Below are 20,770 nucleotides of genomic sequence, written 5' to 3' on the forward strand. Positions count from 1 at the left end.
TCACTGGCGTCTCAGATGTTATCAAATGTGATTTTTGAAGGTGATGCTGAAAATGCCTATAAACTCTTGTTGGTTGATCATATTGATCCACCATAGCAGCTAATTCATGTCTTAGCAACCTGCAGGAGTTCACTTCTAAACCTTTCTAATTGCTTGGTGAATTGTGTTTGTCGCTCAACCAATAAGGCTGCCCACGCTGTAGCACAGAAAGGTCTGGGTCGGCCTTATACTTGGTATTTTTCTCCAGATATTTTACATCCTATTCTTGTAAGCGATATTTCATCAAGCTAAAGTAATGAAACAGACTACGAGCTTCTTCTCAAAAATAAAATAACTAAAAGCACTTAAGCACCCCTGGTTTTAATTCAAGAATTTCATCTTGAGAAAAGACAGATTTTCCTTGCTTTATCTCTAAACAAATAATAACAACAGTGAACAATTGTTGGTGAGACAGGCAGCAGGGGTTGCTGAGTTTGGCCATTATGAAATATTATCTGTTTACATATAACATTAAAATACCAAAAATTAAAAAAAAAAGAAATATACATTTCTGTATTAACTAATCAGTGGTTTTCCCAAGTTTAACTGCATATCAGGTCTCCTCTCTCCGAACCTGGAGAACTCCTCAGGCAACGGGATGTTTAGCTCTGAGCAAACTAACTCTATTATTTTCCCAGTTACAGTCCCCAATGACATTTTGTTCAAGGTAACCGCAATAGCAAACTTATTTTCTACGTCACAGAAGCCAGTTGACCCCCCGATGCCTGAGTGCCCAAAACTAGTTAGAGACCCATCCTTCAAAGTAAACCTCCTAAACCCTAGCCCGAATTTCCCATCTGGTAAGGCAAAGTTCCCATAGTCACCGACACCCATGAATGCATCGTGTATCCTTGGGTTATTAAAAATCCTAGTTACATTGGTTTTATGATTGTGCCTGATATCACTGTCAGTGTAGTAAGGTGTATTATTACTAGAACTGCTTGTATTATTGTCATCGTTAGCAAGCCTAGTGTACTTGTCATTGCTAGTCTTTTTTCCACCATTACCATTCCTGGGATCTCTGCGGCGGTTGTAGTTATGATCAGCTAACCTAGCTCTGTGATTCGGAACTGCTACCTCGCTTTTTCTGCCTTTCTTCTTTGGGGTTTCCAATGACGGAAACTTTGGGATATGAAGGTGGCTGCCGAGTGGTGGCTTCGAAGGTGTATGTGGTGGTGGGATCATACCGCCAGCAGCAAGTGTTGCATAGTAGCGTGCTAGTGCTCGGGCTGAGCAGTGCCCATTGGCAGCAGGTATCATGGCACGGCGCATGAACAATGAGTTGAATAGAGCAGGGAGGCCAGTCGCAATCTGAGAGATGTTGTCTGGCTGGAAGGTGGATGGCAGGTCAGGTCGGTTGTTAATTGTGGAAATCCTGTTGAGGTCCTCCAAGTCTAATGTAAGTGTTGCCAGTCGAGACTCCACACCTGTAAATGATGAGAATATATCAAACCTAATTTCGAGAACAACAACAAATCTGAAAGTAAAACAACAAAAACCCCAGTGGCCCCAAATAAATAAAAGGGGACAAGGAAAAGAAGAATGAAGCCTTGAGAATGAATTCTCTTGATTTCAACATTTTCTATTGAAAACTACTTGAACTTAAAATGCTACATAAAGACAGAATTTTGATTATGCCTGGAGGAATGCCAATATATAATTCGCCTTCAATGTTGAGAGGGTGAATGATTGCTTCTTCCAGAACCTCCTGAAATTTCCTTCCAGATACATGCTGTTTGATCAAAATGCACCGTTAGAACATAGAAAAAAAAACTCAAAACAGTGGCAAACAACACAGCAATCAAAACGAAAATGACATACCCATCCATTGAACAGTTTAACAATGATCGGGCTTTGTTTAATCCCCCCTTTTTCATTGGATAGTGAAAATATAACTATTGAAATAAAATATAACAAAATCATGTCACCCCTTCATTGGATAATTAAAATCAACCATACATTTACCAGAGAGGTTTTCTGGTGATAGTCTGACACAGATGGATATCACTCTTTTGTGTGTAGCTGAATGAATTTGTTTTCTCTTAATATATTTAAGTTAAAAACGAATGCATAAAGAGATTCAAAGTCGGGCTGAAAATTTCAGGTCAAGCTCAAATTGAGGTGTTGGAAATTCATCCAATTCAACTCCATCCAGGTTAGGATCATGTTTTTGTCCTCGTTAGGCTTGGGTTGAGTCAAGTTTTCCTTCACTCCCCAGCCTATTGACAAAGGCTTGGTTCAAATCTAAGTTGCTATGTAGCTATCCCATGAACAATGATGATAAGGAGCATCTTTCTTAATCCAGTTTAGGAATGTTGTACAAATTGACTAGAGTCATGTAAATTGGAAAATAATTCTGTAAGTTAATTAGATAGGAAATATTACCTCAATAATTCCACCACACAACCAACCATAGGACAGATAGTGATAAAGCTGCTCATAGCCAGGTTCGGTTTCAGGAACTGACATGGCGATTTGGTTCAAACATTCATGCCAGTCAGTCATTAATAAAGGATTTTCCCTTGTGATGTCAGCCATTGCATTATGCAAACCAGATGTATGGTTTAGCACATGGTAGACCTAGAAAAAATCCAAAAGAGAAAAAGAAAAATAAAAATAAGAAAGTAGCTGTCATGATGATAGATTGATGATGCAATTTATAAAGATTTTTTTCTAAATAATACCTTTATGAATTCTTTTTTATTTGTTCTGAATTCTGGCCAAATGTTTGCAACATTTTCCTCAAGCTTCAACTTCCTGTGAGATAAAATACCGAGAATAGTCATTTCCTAATTCCTAATTTATTTTTTTTAAATATGAGATTTCAAGATAACAAGGGATAAGAGCAAGAAGACAAAGGCTTTGAACATTAAGCAAAATAATTGCATCTGGATAGGTCAGTAGGTTCTTTTCATTCTCAGTTCTGTCAGGGAAAATATTGTACAAGACAAAAAGATATGAAATCAAGACTACCATATTATAGAAGAGCACTGATGGACTGGGAGTCCCTTGAACCAACAGTCCTATGATTCCAGCTTGTCGAAGGGGAGATAATGAAGTCGAAAAAGGTGTTTGTAAAGAGCATTGGGTTGAAACTTGGCAATGGGATAAAATTTACATTTGAAAGATGTGTAGTGCTCTGACCACCCTCTATGTGAGGTCTATCCAACATTTTTTCATAATTTTACTAATGGAGAAGCATTGATGAAGGATTTTTATGAGCTCATTGGGTCTCAGGTTGTATGAAATCCTAATTTCATATGGAACTCGAATGACTAGGAGATTCTGAAGCATCTGCTAGAAAGGTTAAGTGGCTGCCACATTTTTTTCATCAATAAGTGACTGCGACATTCAAACTGATCATACTGACGTTAAGAGTCTGTTAGGGAAAATCTGTGGTATTCTCTACAAAATCTTGCTACAGGGTTCTTATGGGTGTTCTTGATCAGCCAACCCCTTGGTGGAGTGTGCAAATCTCCTCTAAGGTCACCTTTTTTTTCACGTGGAAGACAGTGGCATCCTGTCAGCCTGGACAGTTAGTCGGTTCTCAGCCAAAATGAAGATTTTGTGGAACACCTTACCTTTTACCCTTTGTTGGACAGTTTGGAAGGAAAGGAATATCAGGGTGTTTGAAGCCCAGGCATCCTCTTATGATGTGTTGATCAAAAAAGTTGGATGGATTTTGAGATGATGGGTGGGGGTACTTGCTATTTTTTGGTGTCACCTTTGAGAATTTTAGAGATCAGTGAAATGACATTATTTTTTCATGCTTAGTGGGGTTCTTGTATTTTCGGGTTAGTTCTGATGTACATGTTTTGTGGGGACACACAATCTTACACTGCAAATCTGTATATGATATGAGGGCTCCTCACCCTTTGTAAGTAATGCAATACTCTCATACTTATTGAAAAAAGAAAAAAATGTAAAACCTAAAATATATTATGTAATTAACAGTAAATTGAATGTTAACTCATGAAAACATAAAAATGATTGAAATGCAGCTAGGTTAGGTGATGCACATACAATGAGCCTCACTTGTAAACCCACTAGACGCACATTTTAAAATACCATAACCAAAAGTTTAAGATTATGTCTTCCAAGTTCCAAGAAAACCACAATAGCATGCCCACTATTATGTACAATGGATTCTAACTCGTCACATGTGTCATATTCAGAAAATCCGAACCAACATTTTGTCAGTCCCATCTAAGAGATTAGCCAAGCTAAAAGTCAACTTAAAACATTGATACAACACAGTCTTTTACTTTTAAACTTTTGATGGAGGAAAGGATTTCTCTTACAACTCAAAGCAACTAATACTTAGGTTGTAAGACTTCTGATCATGATGGTCTTTGATGCTGGGAATCTCTAAGTTGAGATTCATCCAAATGTGGGCATCAGTCCTAAATATATGCAACTCGTGATAAGTTCTTGGGTACCAGAACACGTCTTGCATAAAAATGCATCAAAGATTCAAAACATAAATTATGCAATAGAAAATTGTAACATACCCACTGTCAATCAACCAATGCAACATTCCTGCAGTGATCCCCTTTGTTGCAGAAAAAACTGGAAATAGGCTATCAGGCTGGACAGGGCGGGGATCATATTTCCCAAGCACACCGGCAGCAGTGTCGATTATAACTTCTCCATCTTTATAGGCACATACCTAAAGAAGACATGATTATTCATAACTTTTTTTTTGAAGTCAACAAAACAAGGCTAAATTTTTCTTTCTTATTCATTCTTGCCTATTCATTCACTAAAAGATAAGCCAGATAAAATCTTTCCTTTTTTATTTTAAACAAATAAACAATTCATTTTTATTCTAACAAACATTGAAAGAAAAGAAAGTATATACCAGCCATATCCAGATCATTGTTTAGACATACTATACGCACCGTGATGTCTAAGGCTCCAAGCTGCTATTGTTGAGTGAGACAACTTTACAAGTTAGAGGCATGCAAGATGTTACTTATATGGGTGCTATGATGAACCAGCTGGTCACCTGTTAAGTAATTGCAGTTTCTCCTACAGTATATGAACTCATTTCCTTCAGTTCTTCACTAGACAGAGCTCACTACCTGGGGATCTCCAGACTCTATTCTCTTCTTAGACAACCCAAGGTTTAAGTCAAAGGGGTAAATACTTATGGAAGCTAGTCCCACTAGTTCTATGCTGGAGTCTATGGAAAGAATGAAGTTGCAGGATTTTTGATAATAAAGAATCCCTGAAGTCTTTAATTTCTCTAAAGGGGATGGTAGGCTGTAGGCTCCCAATCCTGTTGGGTCTTTCTCTTGTTCCTCTTTTTTTGAATCTTTAATGTCTTCCAACCCTTTTTATCTCTTTTCCTGTGAAGGAAGTTTTGTGTGCCCCTGTCGCTCCTAAAATTGCTTCCTTCTCTTGTGAAGTTTTCCTTGGAAGCAATACTACTTTTGATTTATTACAAAGGAAAAGGCCTAACTGGTATGTCATGTGCAAATTAAATGGTGAGACTGCTTACCACTTACTAATCTCCTGTCCTTTTGTTTGCTGTATTTGGGAATGGTTCTTTGCTTGTTTTGGGTGCAAATGGAACCCCCCATTAGCTTGGACAGGTTGTTTAAGCATCAACTCTTAGATGTCAGAAGAGGAAAGGTAAAATTATGTGGAGGTGTACAAGGGCAGTGGAGTTATGGTCGTTGTGGAAGGAAAAGAATATAAGCATCTTTGATGGCAAAGAACAAATCAAGGAGGTTACTATTGAAAGTATCACAGTGAGGGAAGCACATTTGGCAAAGACAATGGGTTTATTCTTAGATTTCACAATGGACGACTTCTACAGGAATAGGGGTGCAATTGTAGGCTCTTCATTTGGGAAACCAAAGGATAAGAAGGATTGGACACCTCCAGCTATGGGATGGATGAAAATGAACCTTGATGGGAGTAGTATGGAGAATCTGGATTTGTCTAGAATTGGAGGAGTAATAAGAGATGAGAGCGGAAATCTAATTGCAATGTATTTAGGACCAATAGGGGAAAGACACTCTATTAGAGAAGAGCTTATGGATGCAGTGCTTGGAGTACAAAAGGCAAAGGAAATGGGAGCTGATAAATTGGTTGTTGAAGGAGGTTCCAAAATAATTATCAGCTCGTTATTGGAAAGCAAAAAAGCTAAATGGAGTTATAGGAATAAAGTCAGAAAATTTAAATGGTTATCAAGAGGTATGCAACCAGAAATAAAATGGGTACACAGATCAACCAACAGCTTGGTCAATGGGTTAGCAAAGCAAGGGGTTAATAGACAACAGTTGTTTTGGGCTCAAATGTAACAGTTTGTATTAGGGTGAGATACCGGGGGCTATACTCACATTTTCCATACGTATTGTAAAATCACAACCTTTTGTTGTACTGATTTTCTCTAATCTAATGAAATCCTGTTTTCTGTTGCTGATAAAAAATGGAGAGAACTATCATTATATGGGCAAAATCCCACAAGGAGTTAAGGAATTTCAACCATCGACTCCTTTGCACCCACTTTTGTCTCCTCCGTTTCAGCATTTCAGCAGGTTGATTAGCTATTTTTTATTCCTATTGTTGATATTCTCATTTACAGAACCTACACACAGCTTCAGGAAATTCTCCCTCTGTGTTAATATAATTATACTTGTCAAAAATAAATCTTTTCCAAAAATTCTGATTTCCTCTTATCTATTTTTTTTTGTTTCTTGTATATCCTTCAATTGTGTTGTGGAACATGAACTTTCCTAGGAACTGTAGGGACCAGGAAACCTTTAAAGCTATTAATAATTCAAATATTTGAAGACAATTATGCATTTGAAGATTCTATTGCCTGGAGTCTAGAATTTTGTCCTATTAGGTTCTCAAAGCTCTTATTTGGTTGGGACTTATGACATTCAATGAACTTCAAACAAGAACATGAATGCTTTTCCTCCTAATGGTTGTTTAAAGTGGTTGAAGAATGGTAAGTTCAGTAATCGCGATTTATTGCTTAAGATGGAAAATAGGTTTTGGAAAAGAAAGGAGTCCTAACAACACCCATATGTAGTGCCAAGTGAGCAAGGGCATGCTAGGGCGTTCCCTAGAGGCAACACACTACACATTAACCAAATGTAGTGTTGAGTGAGAAAGGGTAATGATATGATGGTCCCTAGAAGCAACTTGCCACAAAAAATGTCTGGATGTGGTGTTAGGCAAGGGTTCCCACATCCTTTTAGACAAGGGTGGGTGAAGAAGTTAGTCTGGAAAACAAACTTTGTTTATCCACTTGGAATGTAGGAAAATTAACAAAAAAATATTATTGAATTAGTGGACACAATGAAGAGAAAAATGATTAATATTGCATGCTTATAGGAAATTAAATGGAAGAGATATAAACTAAAAAATCAATAGCTACAAACTATAGTACATTGGAGAAGTAAATAATAGAAATGGAGTAGCAATACTAGTAGTTAAGGATTGAAAGAAAAAAGAATTTGTAAATGTAAAAAGAGTGGATGATAGAACAACTTTAATTAGACTTATTTTAGGGGATAAAATCATTAACATAATTAGTGATTATGCATCTCAAGTGGGTTTAGAAGAAAATATTAAAATACAATTTTGGAAAAACTTGGAAGGAATAATTCAAGAAATTCCAAGTAAAGCCAAGTTTTTATAGGATGGTATCTAAATGGGCATGTGGAAAAAGATGTGCATGTTATGATATGGTGCATGGAGGGTTTGGGTTTTTTGGAGAAAGGAATGAAAGAGGAGACAATTTTAGAATTTGCAATTGCTTATGATATGGAAATAGTAAACACATTTTAAAAAAAGGATGGACAAGTTACCGGACTTAACAGGCTGGTAAGATAAACAATTTCCTCCTCCCTTAAACCTCTACAGAACCCAAAATCCCAATTTGGTGCCAATGGATTTCCCATAGGGGAGAAGAATTTTGAAACAAGGTCCTTTTTATATTGAGAGACAGAGAATAAAGAAGGGAAGAGGTCCTTCAAAGGAACCTCTCCGACCCAAGTATCCCTCAAAAGAGGATGGAGTTACCAGCACAGACACCGTACTTGACTAAACTATGGAATTGAGGAAGAATAGCATGAATCGTTTTCTACAGAGTTGCTAGAGTTGCCTGCCAAGTGACACCTGTGTCACACCCATTTTTGATTGACCATGTATACTTCCTATTCCCTTGTGCCATAACCACTCTCTCCCCAAGGGCCACCTCCACAGCCACTTCCCTAGTAATATTATCATCATTTATTGTAATACTTTTCACTACTTAATAAAATTATCATTATTATCAAAAAACTAGTACAATTTAAAGATAGACCGGTAGTAGAAGGAAAATTTGGATTTAGGTGAAGACATTAATGATATGTGGCTTGAAATGGTCAACTATATGAAAAAAGTAGCAAATAGGCATTTTAAGAGGATTTAAATACAAATAAAAACGTGATAATGAAACTTGGTAGTGGAATGAAAATTTTCAAAATATAATCAAAGTAAAATGAAAACACTAAAAAGATTAGTAGAAGACTAAGATCATAGAAATCTTAGAACAATTTAAACCCATAAGGAAGTTAAAAGGAAAGGGAATGGAGTTAAATTTAAGGCATATGATGAACTACATCATAAATTAGGCACTTACGAAGGAGAGAAATCATAATTTGGGAAAAATGGGATAAAGAAAAGGCAAAGATTTAAACCAAGTTAGATGCATTAAAGAGGAATGAATGAAAGGTGGAAAAACTATTTTGGAAAATTATTAATTGAAGAACATGTAGAGGGTGTTGGTGGAGGAGCAATTAATAACTCTAAGAACTAAAAATAAATATACATTTATAAAATGAGAATTACCAAAGTGAAGGAGGCACTAAACAAGATGAGGAAGGGAAAGGTAGTATCCCAATAGAAATGTGGAAAGGTATGAGACAAGTAGGCTATTTATAGTTAACCAAACTATATTTAATACGATAATGAAAACAAAGAAAATTCCAGATAAATAGAGAAAGAGCACTATGGTACCTATATTTAAAGACAAGGAGAACATACAAAGTTGGAATAATTATCATGGACATAGTTGCCAAGGCAACACCTAGGCAACAAGGTACCCTTGGAGGCTCACCTCGCCTAATCGCTAAGTAGTTTTGTACATTGTGTTATAAAATACTTTTATATTCTTAATTTATTTTTATTATTTTCTTATTTGTTAGGGTTTAATCAACACAAACATTACTAAATGTTGTATTTTCTTCTTCTTCCTCTTCTTTTCCTATAACAAAATAGGGGTTCAGCCCCAATTTTTTTTGAATTGGGAACTACCTAGGAAATATGGTTATTGAATCTAGGGAACTACCTAGGATTTTTACTTAAAAAAATCCATTGCCTAGGCGGGCGACTAAGTCATGCCTAGGCAGGCACCTAGGTGACTAGGGGACAAGGTGTTCCCTTGTCACCTAGCCTCATCTTGGTGCCTTGAAAGCTATGATCGTGGAATTAAACTCATGAACCACACTATAAAACTTCAGAAGAGAATAATTGAGCAAAGGTTAAGACATGAAAGAAATATTCCAAAATAACCAATTTGGTTTTATGCTAGGGATATCAACCATAGAAGCATCTTGCTATTGAGACAATTGAGAGAAAAGCTTAGAGAGAAGAAGAGAAATCTCCATATAGTTTCATTGATCAAAATAAAGCATATGGTAAAGTCTTTAGAAAGGTAATATAATGTGTTTCGGAAAAGAAAGGAATCCAAAATAGGTATGTGGACCTAATTGAAGATATTTACGAGGGTACAAAAATCAATGTTAAAACACTTGTGGAAGAGACAACAAATTTTACAGTATGGGTGTACATCAAGGTTTGACACTTGGTCCTTATTTATATGGACTAGTCATTGATGAACTAACTAGACATATTCAAAAGGAGGTTCCATGGTGCTTGATGTTTGCTGATGATATAATATCAATTGATGAAACTAGCAAATGATTTAATGTAGAATTAGGTTTATGGAAAACTACATTAGAAACAAGAGGTTTTGAAAAAAAGTCAAGACAAATAAAATATATGTAATGTAAATTTAATAATAATAATAATAATAGGAGTTTAAACCATGGTACACTTGGGATTGGAGACCAACAGATAACTCAATGTAACCTCTTCCATTATAATTCATAACAAAGGAGAGATTGAGGAGGATATTGCCCATATAATTAGAGTAGGATGGGCTAGAAGTGAAGGGGACATCTGGAGTCTTATGTTATAGGTGAATTCCACTTTGGCTAGAAGGAAAATTCTATAAAATTGTTGTAAGAGTGCATAAAAGGTCAACTATGTAGATTAATGAGAACAACTCTGAACGGAACATGTACAAAAGGCATAAAAAGGAGTGCCATAGATGAAGAAAGTGGATACTAAGTTACCAACTGTGGCGTAGAAAAGAATTAGAAAGTGAATAGCAGAAGAAAGGGGGACGACACTCTACCATCAAATAAAACTGTTAGTTATTCAATCAGACCTGATTTACTTCCTGAAATAAAACGAAAAGAGAGAAGAGGGAAGAAAGAAGAAGAAGACGAAGAGATGGTTTGACTGGTCCCAAAAAGAGAAAAAATCAGTCTCCCAGCCGACCAGAATAATATATATATATAGATTTCTAACTTTAAGTACAAAGACCTTTGTGCCCTCTTTATGTATGGGACACCATTCAAACTCAAGACACAATAGACAAAACAACTTTAGGTAAAACATTATGGAATGACTCAGATACCCCTGGACTGTTGACTCTAACAACAACTGGTCATTTATATGTACCTGAATTCCAAGTATTTTATCATCATTGCCTAGCTTAAGTAGAAGCTGTCTGAGTTTAGACTCCACATCAGAGAGCACAGGTGTGTCATATATCCACTGTGAATTTATTGCTGGTCCCTTCTTGATATTTCTGCTAACATGAATATAATTTGAAATAAGAAAGACAAAAAAAAGTGACACAACTAAAATTTAGTAATGGGAAACAACAAATTGAGATTGGAAAACAGCCTCACCCTTGTAAAACAGACTCAGCGAATGGCCTCATTATATCAAAATAAACTATGCGAACATTCATTGAGGATGAAAGACCTTACAGAAAGAAAATTTTCAATAAAATTATGCAAAATCTTGTTTTACAATACCACAACTGAATTCATGTTTAATACAAACCTCGAAGAAGATTTAGAACCCTAGCAAATATCACAGCATCACCTGGAAAAGCATCAACCTGGGGGGAAGAGCTTAATGTTTCTTAGCACTGGATAAAATATACAATAAATTCTAGAACTACAAAATGATAAATAACACCTAAAAGAAGATAAATTCATAAGCAGTTGAATCATATTTTGGACTTACAGGATTAAAACGCTTGGCTTCTTTTTTGTCAAGTTTCATCTTTTCTTGGATGACCTTCATATTCTTTGTTCTTTGCTCAGCCAATGATTTCATGTTTTCCTTAACAAAAGGAAGGAATCAGAACAAGATATAACATGTTGAAGTTGACTGGGCATTCCATTCATACTTACAATGGCTTCACTAGCTGGTGTTGAAGTACGGAAAAACACACTTGTCACCTCCATAGCTTGCTCTGGTATGTCTAAGCGCAATCTAAGCCCCATCTCTGCAAAGGCAGACAATAGTGCAACAAGGTCCCCCTACAAAATCACCACCACAAAAGTTCTACCATCACAAAGGATGCTTTAGATGATTCTTAACTAAAAAAGAGATAAAGTGTTTAGCATGTTTACAGATGTACACCTCAACTACAATTTGAAATAACTTACAGGGTAAACCGATTCAGTTGGCTTGAACTGATATATATACAACAATGTTTAGAGAATCAGACTAAGCATTTAACCAGAAAAGGGAGAGGTTCACCGTTGCCGGACTGGTGGTTGAATTGTGATGACATAATAAACAATAATATTTATTAATTAATAAATAAATATAAAAATTAAAATAAGAAAAATTCAAAAAATAATTGAACATGAAGGAAAGTTAACCCAAAAATTACACCCCGCAATACAACAGGAAAAAAAAACATTTACTTTAACAAGTTGGTCTTAAAAACTAAAATAACACTTCAAGGTTTAAAGCAACAAATGTCCTACATTAAAAATAAGAACATCAATAAGCTAACAAAGTTCAAGATAAATGAGCTAATAATCACCACCATCGTCACTAGTATAATCAACACCAAATTCATCACCAATTGGTCCAATTCCGATAAAATCATTTGTATTCCAAATGATTCCAAAACAAATCCTTTAGGAACCTCCATCACATCATCATCCTCATTATCATCTACAAACATTTTGACAAAAATTGAAATCAAAATTTGTTCTATATTAAATTAATTGCCCAATAAATGGCACTGTTTTAGAGATTCCTCTTCACTGAAAATGGCATCATTTTGTGGGATGATAAGTTAAAGAAAATGAATATTCCTATCATTTTGGGAAAAGTGCAAAAGCTGCGTTTTTAATATTCCTATCATTCTACAGGAGAGCTATGTATCATCCAAACTAATGACACAATTCTGCTTTAAGTGTTTGCTAGCATACAACTTGTCTAAGTATGCTAGAAGTCAATTTTTTCTTCTCTTTTCTAGCAAGCTCTGGATTAAGAGGGTTGGAAGAAAGTTTCTCCTTCCTACACTCACTCCATTCCTTCAGCCAATGCTTATCCTCTTCAGTTTGAGTTACCACATATATATGAATACCTCAGGTTCTTACATTCCATTCCACTCCAACAATGTCAAGGAAATCCTAGTGTTCAGCACAGAATATACAATTATTGGGGAGTCATTGGAGATGCCTGGGGCAGGAAAGGGCACCTCAAAGCTGAAAGGTCTATAACCATAAGTGGTTCATTAGGGCTCAGTCCAATTTGCTTTCAATCCTGCTGAGGCCCTCGTTTTGGCTGAACCAAGTCTTTCCATTTTAGTCCAAACAAGATCACACTACAGACACAATAATAGAAAAGGATGATCATGTTTTGGTGGACAGTATCATCCCCTCTTCAATCATCACAAAATAGAGCTGAGTTGAAGTTGCCTAACACTGACCAAGGTGAATCAACCTAGACAACAATAGCTTCCAAGTTTCTCCAAGGAAATGACCAAGCGATGGGAAGGTTACTATCATAAACAAAGATAAAAAATGAGTTTATAAAATGATTTTCTATAGGAGACCCGACAGTGTGTCACCTGATCAGTCTTCCGAATGGAGTCTTGCCAACCACCAAATTATCCCACAACACCAAATGCACCTCTTGGTGGCACTCATAATTTGAAAGCAACTGCTCATTTCTATTGATCAAGTTTGCAGTTATGGAGGCATTGACTTCATGAACTTTATTCTCCACCACCCCAACAATTCTGAGATCATGTGCAGTAATGAGCTTGCGGAGCTCAAACTGTTTCTCTAGGTTATCCCTAGATATTCTAGTGACCAATATTAACCATTCTCCTTCTGAGGGACACTCCCACGCACATACATATCATATGGCTCAGTTGAAGATTGGTCTTTTGTTATGTCCATTACTTTATTTATTAAGATATTAAAATATGGTTTAGCCACAGTACACCTAAAACTTTTATACCTTCTGTATGGAAATACTGAGGCAAGACACAAGGCATTCCCAAACAAAAGCCTTATTGCCTAAGCAGATATTGACATCAATCTTTGCAGCATACTACCTCAGGCATCCAAAATAGTTCAACAATTATACAGAAAATCTCTCTTCCTCAATGTAGAAATAAATAGTAATGCCGTTCTGAATTTATAAGGTAGAAGCCAAAAATAGTAATAGTTTTCTGAATTTATAGTAGAGGGCAAAGCGAAAAATAGTAATAACTTTCTGAGTCTATATGTAAAGGGCAAAAGCCAAAACGGTAATTCTTTTCTAAATTTATAAGTAGATGATAAATACAAAAATGGTAAGGAATACCTTTCTGAATTTATAAGTAGATGGTAAAAGAAAAATAACAAAGATTCACCGTATGAAGAAAATGAAAAATAACAAGGACCAGATTAGACCAGTGTATGAATTCTCACAAAACAAGGCTGCTTTATTTTTGTATTTCTAGTTACCAACCTCAGCAGCTGCCAGAAACATTTTTGCTAAAGCAAGCTTCATAGAACTTGATATTGATTTTGTAAGCCCAAAGTCAAGCAAAATGGGGCGATGTGGGGGGTCCTTGCTCACAAGAAAGTTACCTAAAAAGAAAAGAGGCACAAAGCAAAAGAATGTATTAATCTACAACAAAAGGGTTATTGCAAGCACAAGAACTATAGTTGCAAAACTAAGCTGGCCTGTGATTTATCAATGAGGTGTTCACAAAACATTTTATTTATCCACTAAAGTTTTTCTAGGGAGACTTATAAGAAAATTACTCTTTGGTAAATATATTTCACTTTCTCTGGATTATTAGTCCTCTGGAAATGTCAACAGTGCTCCTTTAATGTCCATGGAAATTCATGATGTCTTATGGAGCATTTGGAAAATAAGGAATACAATAGTTTTCAGGTTTGAGTTTAGACCTTTTCAGGTGCTGATTGAGTTGGTCATCATAAGAGTGATTCACTGGATAGTGGGTTTGAGAGCTTGATAGTACAACAGACTCATCATTAGTTTGATGTATGATTGCAAGATATCATCTTCTTCCTATGTTGATAAGCAACCTACCAAGTAACTGTCAAACTAAACTTGGATGGCTGCTCTATGGGTAACCAAGGACCATCAGATATAGGTACAAGAAGGTTATCGAGAACAAAAACAATACGGTTTATTTTATTTATTTATTTTTTGAAACTGTAAGGTAAATTAATTCATTAAAAACAAAAGGGATGGAAGGAATGGCAGTTTATTTTCTTATACAGGAATGGCAGGAAGCTGAGATTATGCTTTAGGTTAGGAGAGCTACTGGCTCCCCTAAAGTGTTTTACATTTATCATTCTTTAAGGAATTTGATAGGATTATCATTGAGGGTATTTCATATGTCATAATTAGTTGGATGAGGTGGGGACAGGTGGCATTAAGGCATGACTATTAGATTAGAAAGATTAGGTTTCCAAAAAATTTCAATTCTTTTTCTTCACTTGGGATTAACCTGCAGTCAGTTCTTTTTCTCGTTACGCGCACACACACACAGACACAAACCAACCCTGGCTCTGGGTTTAACAGCCATCATTGAAAGGCTAACCCTTCTTGGCTGTAAAACCAGGAGAGACAGGATGTTGCTTCCTTCATGATAGTGCCAAAATGTATTTGAAAAGAACCATAGAGAAAACATACCAGGATGTGGATCACCATTGAAAAATCCATCAACATAAATTTGGTGGGCATATGCACGTGTTATTTCTTCCACAAGCCTTTGTTTATGAACACCCAAGGCCTCTAGTGCCTCATGGTCATTCAGGCGAATTCCATCCATATACTCCAAAATTAGAACTTTTTCAGATGACTGTTATTGGACCAAAAGAAGGAAGAAAGAGATATAAAGATAAGTGAGAGCAAAGGAAACTCTAAGTAAGATGAAAAAAATCTAACTATTAGACATAATAGTTACTAAAACCAATCTAAAGGAGAAACTAAAAGGGGTTGGGCCACATAAAATTGTCATTAATAACTGGAGCCTTTTTCTGTAAAAAAACTGGGTAATACTCATATGTCCATGCGTACATTCATCCAGTATTTACTTTAGAATGTTCTTGTATTTCTCAAAGTCCTAAAGGTTCAATTAATCACATGGATGATATCACCTGCTTGGGTTAATTTTGATGTGGAGGCACTTCTATTTGAGTCTGGATCTGCTATGTGGAGGCACATTGGGGAGAGTTCCCGATGTGTGGCCGTAGTGTCCTGTGCATAGCATGCACACAGATTTTTGCATGCAGAAGATATTTTTCTATTTGTGTCCCACATGTTGGAAACCTTTAACCGTATTGTGCCCTATGGCATGAGTCTACAATATTATAGTACCTAAACTACCCTAATGTAAACAAATTTTTTTTCTTCAATATAATAAAACTTCTTAGAATACCAATGGTAAGCACTGGATGTAATTTTAAAACCAAATTGGAATTAGTCAACAAAAACATGCATACCAATAAGTTGCAAGTTTTACTATGACACAAGGATAGACCCACAAAGGGGCTATTGGATATACATGTTTGTGCAATCTGGCCAATATCCTTATGAGAGCAGAAAGAACACCAATCAAAATCTTGTGCTCAAACCAAGACAAACCAAAATTTCTCTCTATCTCTCTCTCATATTGACAGGTGGCAGTCCATACCAATCTGATATGGGCCGATACATTACAATAAGTTGCAAGTTTTACTATGACACAAGGATAGACCCACAAAGGGGCTATTGGATATACATGTTTGTGCAATCTGGCCATGTCCAGGTTTAATAATATTATGGCATTTAACTAGTGATCTTGCTTGCAAGTATATGATATTGAAATATTGCAATCACATAAGTTGCAACTTTTGCTATGACACAGGGACAGGCCCATAAAAGGGGCCATCAGATATACAGGTTTGTGCAATTTGGCAATGTTCAGGTTTAATAACATTATGGTATCGTTAGATATATCATAACATTTTTCCCTTATTGTGTATTTTTTAGGACTTAAAGTCTTAGAAGGTGATTGGGAGTGGTCATGAGAAAAATGGAGCATATCTTCTAGAAGTACCAAAGAGAAGCCTGTTAAAAGCAACAAAATGTGAATTTTGAGTCAGTGATTTCAAAGTTAATAAATCATATATTATGCTTGGTCACTGTCATTTGGATTATTGTGTCTTTTTCTTCTATGATTTTATTATTTCCAGAGTTATTTAAAAGTGTCAGTTTGTCTAGTATTCATTGTTAAACATGTTAGTTATCAAACATCGGAGAAACTCATATTCTTCAAGTAATAGAAGGTCTAGGTTTCCTTTTGAAATTGTGCACTTTGATGTGTGGAGTCTGTAACATAATCCCTTTATAGATGGCTATAAATATTTCATATTATTTATTGATGTTTTTTCCAGATTCACTTGGCTATACTTGATGCATTTCCATGAAGTCTCTAAACTTGTGATGCAATTCCATCAATTGATTCTTACCCAATTTAATACCCCTATTAAGGTGTTTTTTTCATATAATGCTGAGAAATACTTTGAGAAGGGTCTGACTTCATACCTTCATGATTTTGAGGTTATTCATGAAAGCATGTGCCTACACCCTCAACAACATGGGGCAGATGATAGGAAAAATTGATATATTATTGAAGTTTCCAGAAGCAAGGATCAAAACTTTGCAATGTACCGGCCCATATCAGATGATACATATTGTATCAGTGATCCATTGGTATGCTATTATAGACATTATTTTGGGGTTTGACCTGTTTCAATGGGTAGACAGGCCTTATACCGACCCCCCTTAACAGGTTTGAAAAAAAAAAAACTAAAAAGTGCCTATCAATACAGACTAATACTGTATTGATACTTAAAACCTTGTCCAGAAGCATCATGTTTGCCTTAATGTTCATAACATTTTGGGGGGATGTTCTTACTACTACCTACTTAATTAACTGTATGCCTTCCAGAGTTTTTGGGTTCAAATCACCTTTTAGTCTTCTCTTTCCTTAAGAAGAGATGCTTTCTATTCCTCTTCAAGTCTTCGGATGTAGTTGCTAATTTCACATTCATGGTTCTAAACTTCTAATTGGTCTAAATCTGAACCCAAAACTAGGAAGAGCATTTTCCCATTGACCCAAGGAAAGGTAAACATCAACATCATTCTACCACTCATTACATCTCTAAGTACCTTTCCTATAACCTTTTATCTCCTTATTTTTCCTTTCTTTTGTTTCCTAATACATTCCTAAGAATGTATTAGGCACTCTCTAAACCTAAATGGAGGGATGCTATGAGAGATGAAATGGATGTATTACAGAATAATCAGACATGGGATATTGTTATTTGCCTATAGGGAAGGAACCAATTGGTGGTAAGTAGGTGTTCACTATGAGGTATAATGTTGATAGCACTATTGAGAGGTACAAGGCCAAATTGGTTACCAAGGGATATATACAGACGTATGGGGTAGACTACTTGGAGACATTTGCTCCAATGGCTAAAATGAACTAATTGAGAGTGATCTTATCTTTGGTTATTACATATTCATGGCTGTTGTACCAGCTTGATGTGAAGTGCATATGACTCTTACCCCCTGGTATGTACGGAAAAGAAGAGAAGGAGAAAGTATGTTGGTTGAAGAAATTTCTGTATGACCTTGAATAGTCTCCTAGGGCTTGGTTTTGAGAGATTATGAGGTGCTCTCATTCGGGTTGGTTACTGTTGAGCCCAATTTGATCACACATTGTTTGTTAAGCAAAGAGACTCTCTACTTACACAACTCTTATTGTTGTATGTTGATGACATTTTGGTGATTGGCAGTGACTTGTAGGAGACTAGGAGACTCAAACAATTTCTCAGTACTGTGTTTGAAATTAAAGACCTTGGCGAGCTTAGATACTTCCATGGTATGGAAATAGCAAAGACTATAGATGGGTATTTTAATATCCCAAAGGAAGTATGCAATTGATTTGTTAAAGGAGATAGGGAAACTGGGAAGTAAGCTTTCCTCCACTCCCATTGGTTACAAGCATAAGATGCGTACTACAAATGGAGAACTTTTGCAAGACAAGGGAGTGTTTTATAGGTTGATTTGTATATTATTATATCTATGTATGACTTAGATAAAACATTTCTTATGCTATCAATGTAGTTAGCCAGTTCATGCATGCTCTTCTGATACCCATTTGGTTGCAACAAAGGGTACTTTGATGAGTCTAGATCTCTTGCACTTGACATCCTACACAAATTCCTAAACTCCCAATCATAGGATGCCATGTCAACACTTCATCATGTGTGAGTTTCCCATGTGTGAATAACATCAATGAAAGATCCAAATTTTAAACATCCTTCTATCTTATTTTTAAAATTTAAATGTAAATGTAAAAGGGGATATTGACCCAGTCGAAAGGAGAGAGGTTTTTTCTCTTCTTTGGCTCGAAGGATTCCACCCTCACTGACTTAGCACTGCTTGAGATGGTTACTCTCTCTTACCTTTTCTTATGACTGGTCACCATCAAGTGTAGGAGATCTGATGCTTAAGTGAGTAGAGGCCACATTATCTAACAGGGGTAGAAGCTTCTCCTTGACCACCTTCTAGAGTGTGTTATTGATGAAGCTTTGGAACCGGATCATTCTAAAAACTGAGTTTGCACTCTTTCAAAGCCGCTATAGATCAAGAGATAGATTATTTGAGGCTTCTTACTCATTGACTCCATGCATAGACAGCTCTCAACAAACAGAGGAAGACTTAAAAAGCATTTTCCTCCCTCGCCCTTCTCTTCAATTCCTCTGGGAGCCATTGCATTTTTTATATGCTAGAAATAAGATTTAGAAGAGTGTTTGAAGTGTCTATTAATATTATTCATACATGGGAGACCTACACATGATGCGTTTCTGACATGGCATCCTACGATTAAGAGTGCAGGATGTTGAGTGTAAGACATCCGGATTCCACTCTGATACCTAAAAGGTACTCTAGGCCAAGGCATGTTATTTTCCAATCATGTACATACAAGGATAAAGGCTTATACTTACGCAGATTGGGCTGGTTATGTTAACGACAGGAGACTTATCTCAGGTATTGCACTCTTGTTGGTGGAAACGTAGTTTCTTCAAGAAGCAAGAAACAATTTGTGGTGGCAAGGTCATTAGTTGAAGTGGAATACAGACAATGGATAATTGTCTTGATGCCCTCATGGATAATTTTAAGCTAATTTATTGGATAAGTAGAACCAATGTTTTATTGGCTTATGGCTTTTGCTTTTTGCTTTTAAAGTGGGGACCATATTTTATAACTTTAAGATTCCCTTTTAAATATATATTTTAAATAACTATTAACCCCTTGAAAATTTTAAAATGTCTAAATTAACCTTCAAATCATTTGTTAGTACTTTAAAAATTAATTCTTCCCTTGCCTTAATTCATATCTTTCTTCTTCTCTTCTCAGCTCTGAACCCTCTTTTTTCTTGATCTCTGTGCACTATTTTATTGATTAATTATTGAACACTTGCTGTTCTGAATCACAACTGACTGGTATAGAAGGCATATGTACAAAGAATAATCATATAAGAAAAGGTGCTACTACAAAATATAAGAGTTGTATATCTTTGAAACTATAATTAATGAAATGCTTTTCTTACTGATAACAGTGTAGTACCTGAATAACTTCTGGAATCAATACATCCACATGATTCTCCGAAGTGGTATTGTCATGTTTATTTTTGCAGCTTAGGTTTTTGGAGACTGTTCTCGTATTTTCTACAGGTAAAAGAATAATGTGAACCATATCATGTAATCATAAATAGAACATAAATTAAGTACAAAGTGCTATGTGCATGCCACATATCTTCATAGAACGTTTAAATATGTAGTATTTGCTCATAAAATGGGCTTATCATACCAGCTTCATGATTGAAGTCAAGTTCTTTTGGTGCTTCTTTGCACCACTCATCTATCATTGGATTGAAGTCATATTGTGGTTCTGCCCATGCTATCCAATCAACTATTGACTTTGCATTCTTTAAGTCCTGAAAACGAATGGAATATCCAATGATCATATGATTAAT

The 20,770-nt window shown here is 35.9% G+C and overlaps 1 protein-coding gene across 3 annotated transcripts in view; it reads right to left on the reverse strand.

Moving 5' to 3' along the window:
- Nucleotides 1-372: 372 nt before the first annotated feature.
- The window catches only part of LOC104601555 (ABC1 family protein), a 62,862-nt gene continuing 42,464 nt past the window's right edge, over nt 373-20,770 (reverse strand). For 2 of the 3 annotated variants that reach the window (XM_019198493.2, XM_088892978.1), the window contains exons 6-19: nt 20,605-20,731; nt 20,362-20,462; nt 15,370-15,538; nt 14,170-14,291; nt 11,598-11,726; nt 11,428-11,526; nt 11,242-11,299; nt 11,085-11,160; nt 10,852-10,984; nt 4,551-4,708; nt 2,724-2,796; nt 2,425-2,619; nt 1,678-1,771; nt 373-1,466 (exon numbers count right to left, since the gene is read on the reverse strand). In XM_019198493.2, the coding sequence (XP_019054038.1) occupies nt 556-1,466; nt 1,678-1,771; nt 2,425-2,619; nt 2,724-2,796; nt 4,551-4,708; nt 10,852-10,984; nt 11,085-11,160; nt 11,242-11,299; nt 11,428-11,526; nt 11,598-11,726; nt 14,170-14,291; nt 15,370-15,538; nt 20,362-20,462; nt 20,605-20,731 (2,445 nt within the window). In that variant the 3' untranslated portion in view covers nt 373-555. The remainder of the gene's footprint in view (nt 1,467-1,677; nt 1,772-2,424; nt 2,620-2,723; nt 2,797-4,550; nt 4,709-10,851; nt 10,985-11,084; nt 11,161-11,241; nt 11,300-11,427; nt 11,527-11,597; nt 11,727-14,169; nt 14,292-15,369; nt 15,539-20,361; nt 20,463-20,604; nt 20,732-20,770) is intronic. The other variant, XM_010264928.3, reaches the window with a different exon arrangement.

This window comes from Nelumbo nucifera, chromosome 8 (genome assembly GCF_055504915.1).
Source record: "Nelumbo nucifera cultivar China Antique chromosome 8, China Antique-T2T, whole genome shotgun sequence".
In the NCBI taxonomy this organism is placed as follows: domain Eukaryota; kingdom Viridiplantae; phylum Streptophyta; class Magnoliopsida; order Proteales; family Nelumbonaceae; genus Nelumbo; species Nelumbo nucifera.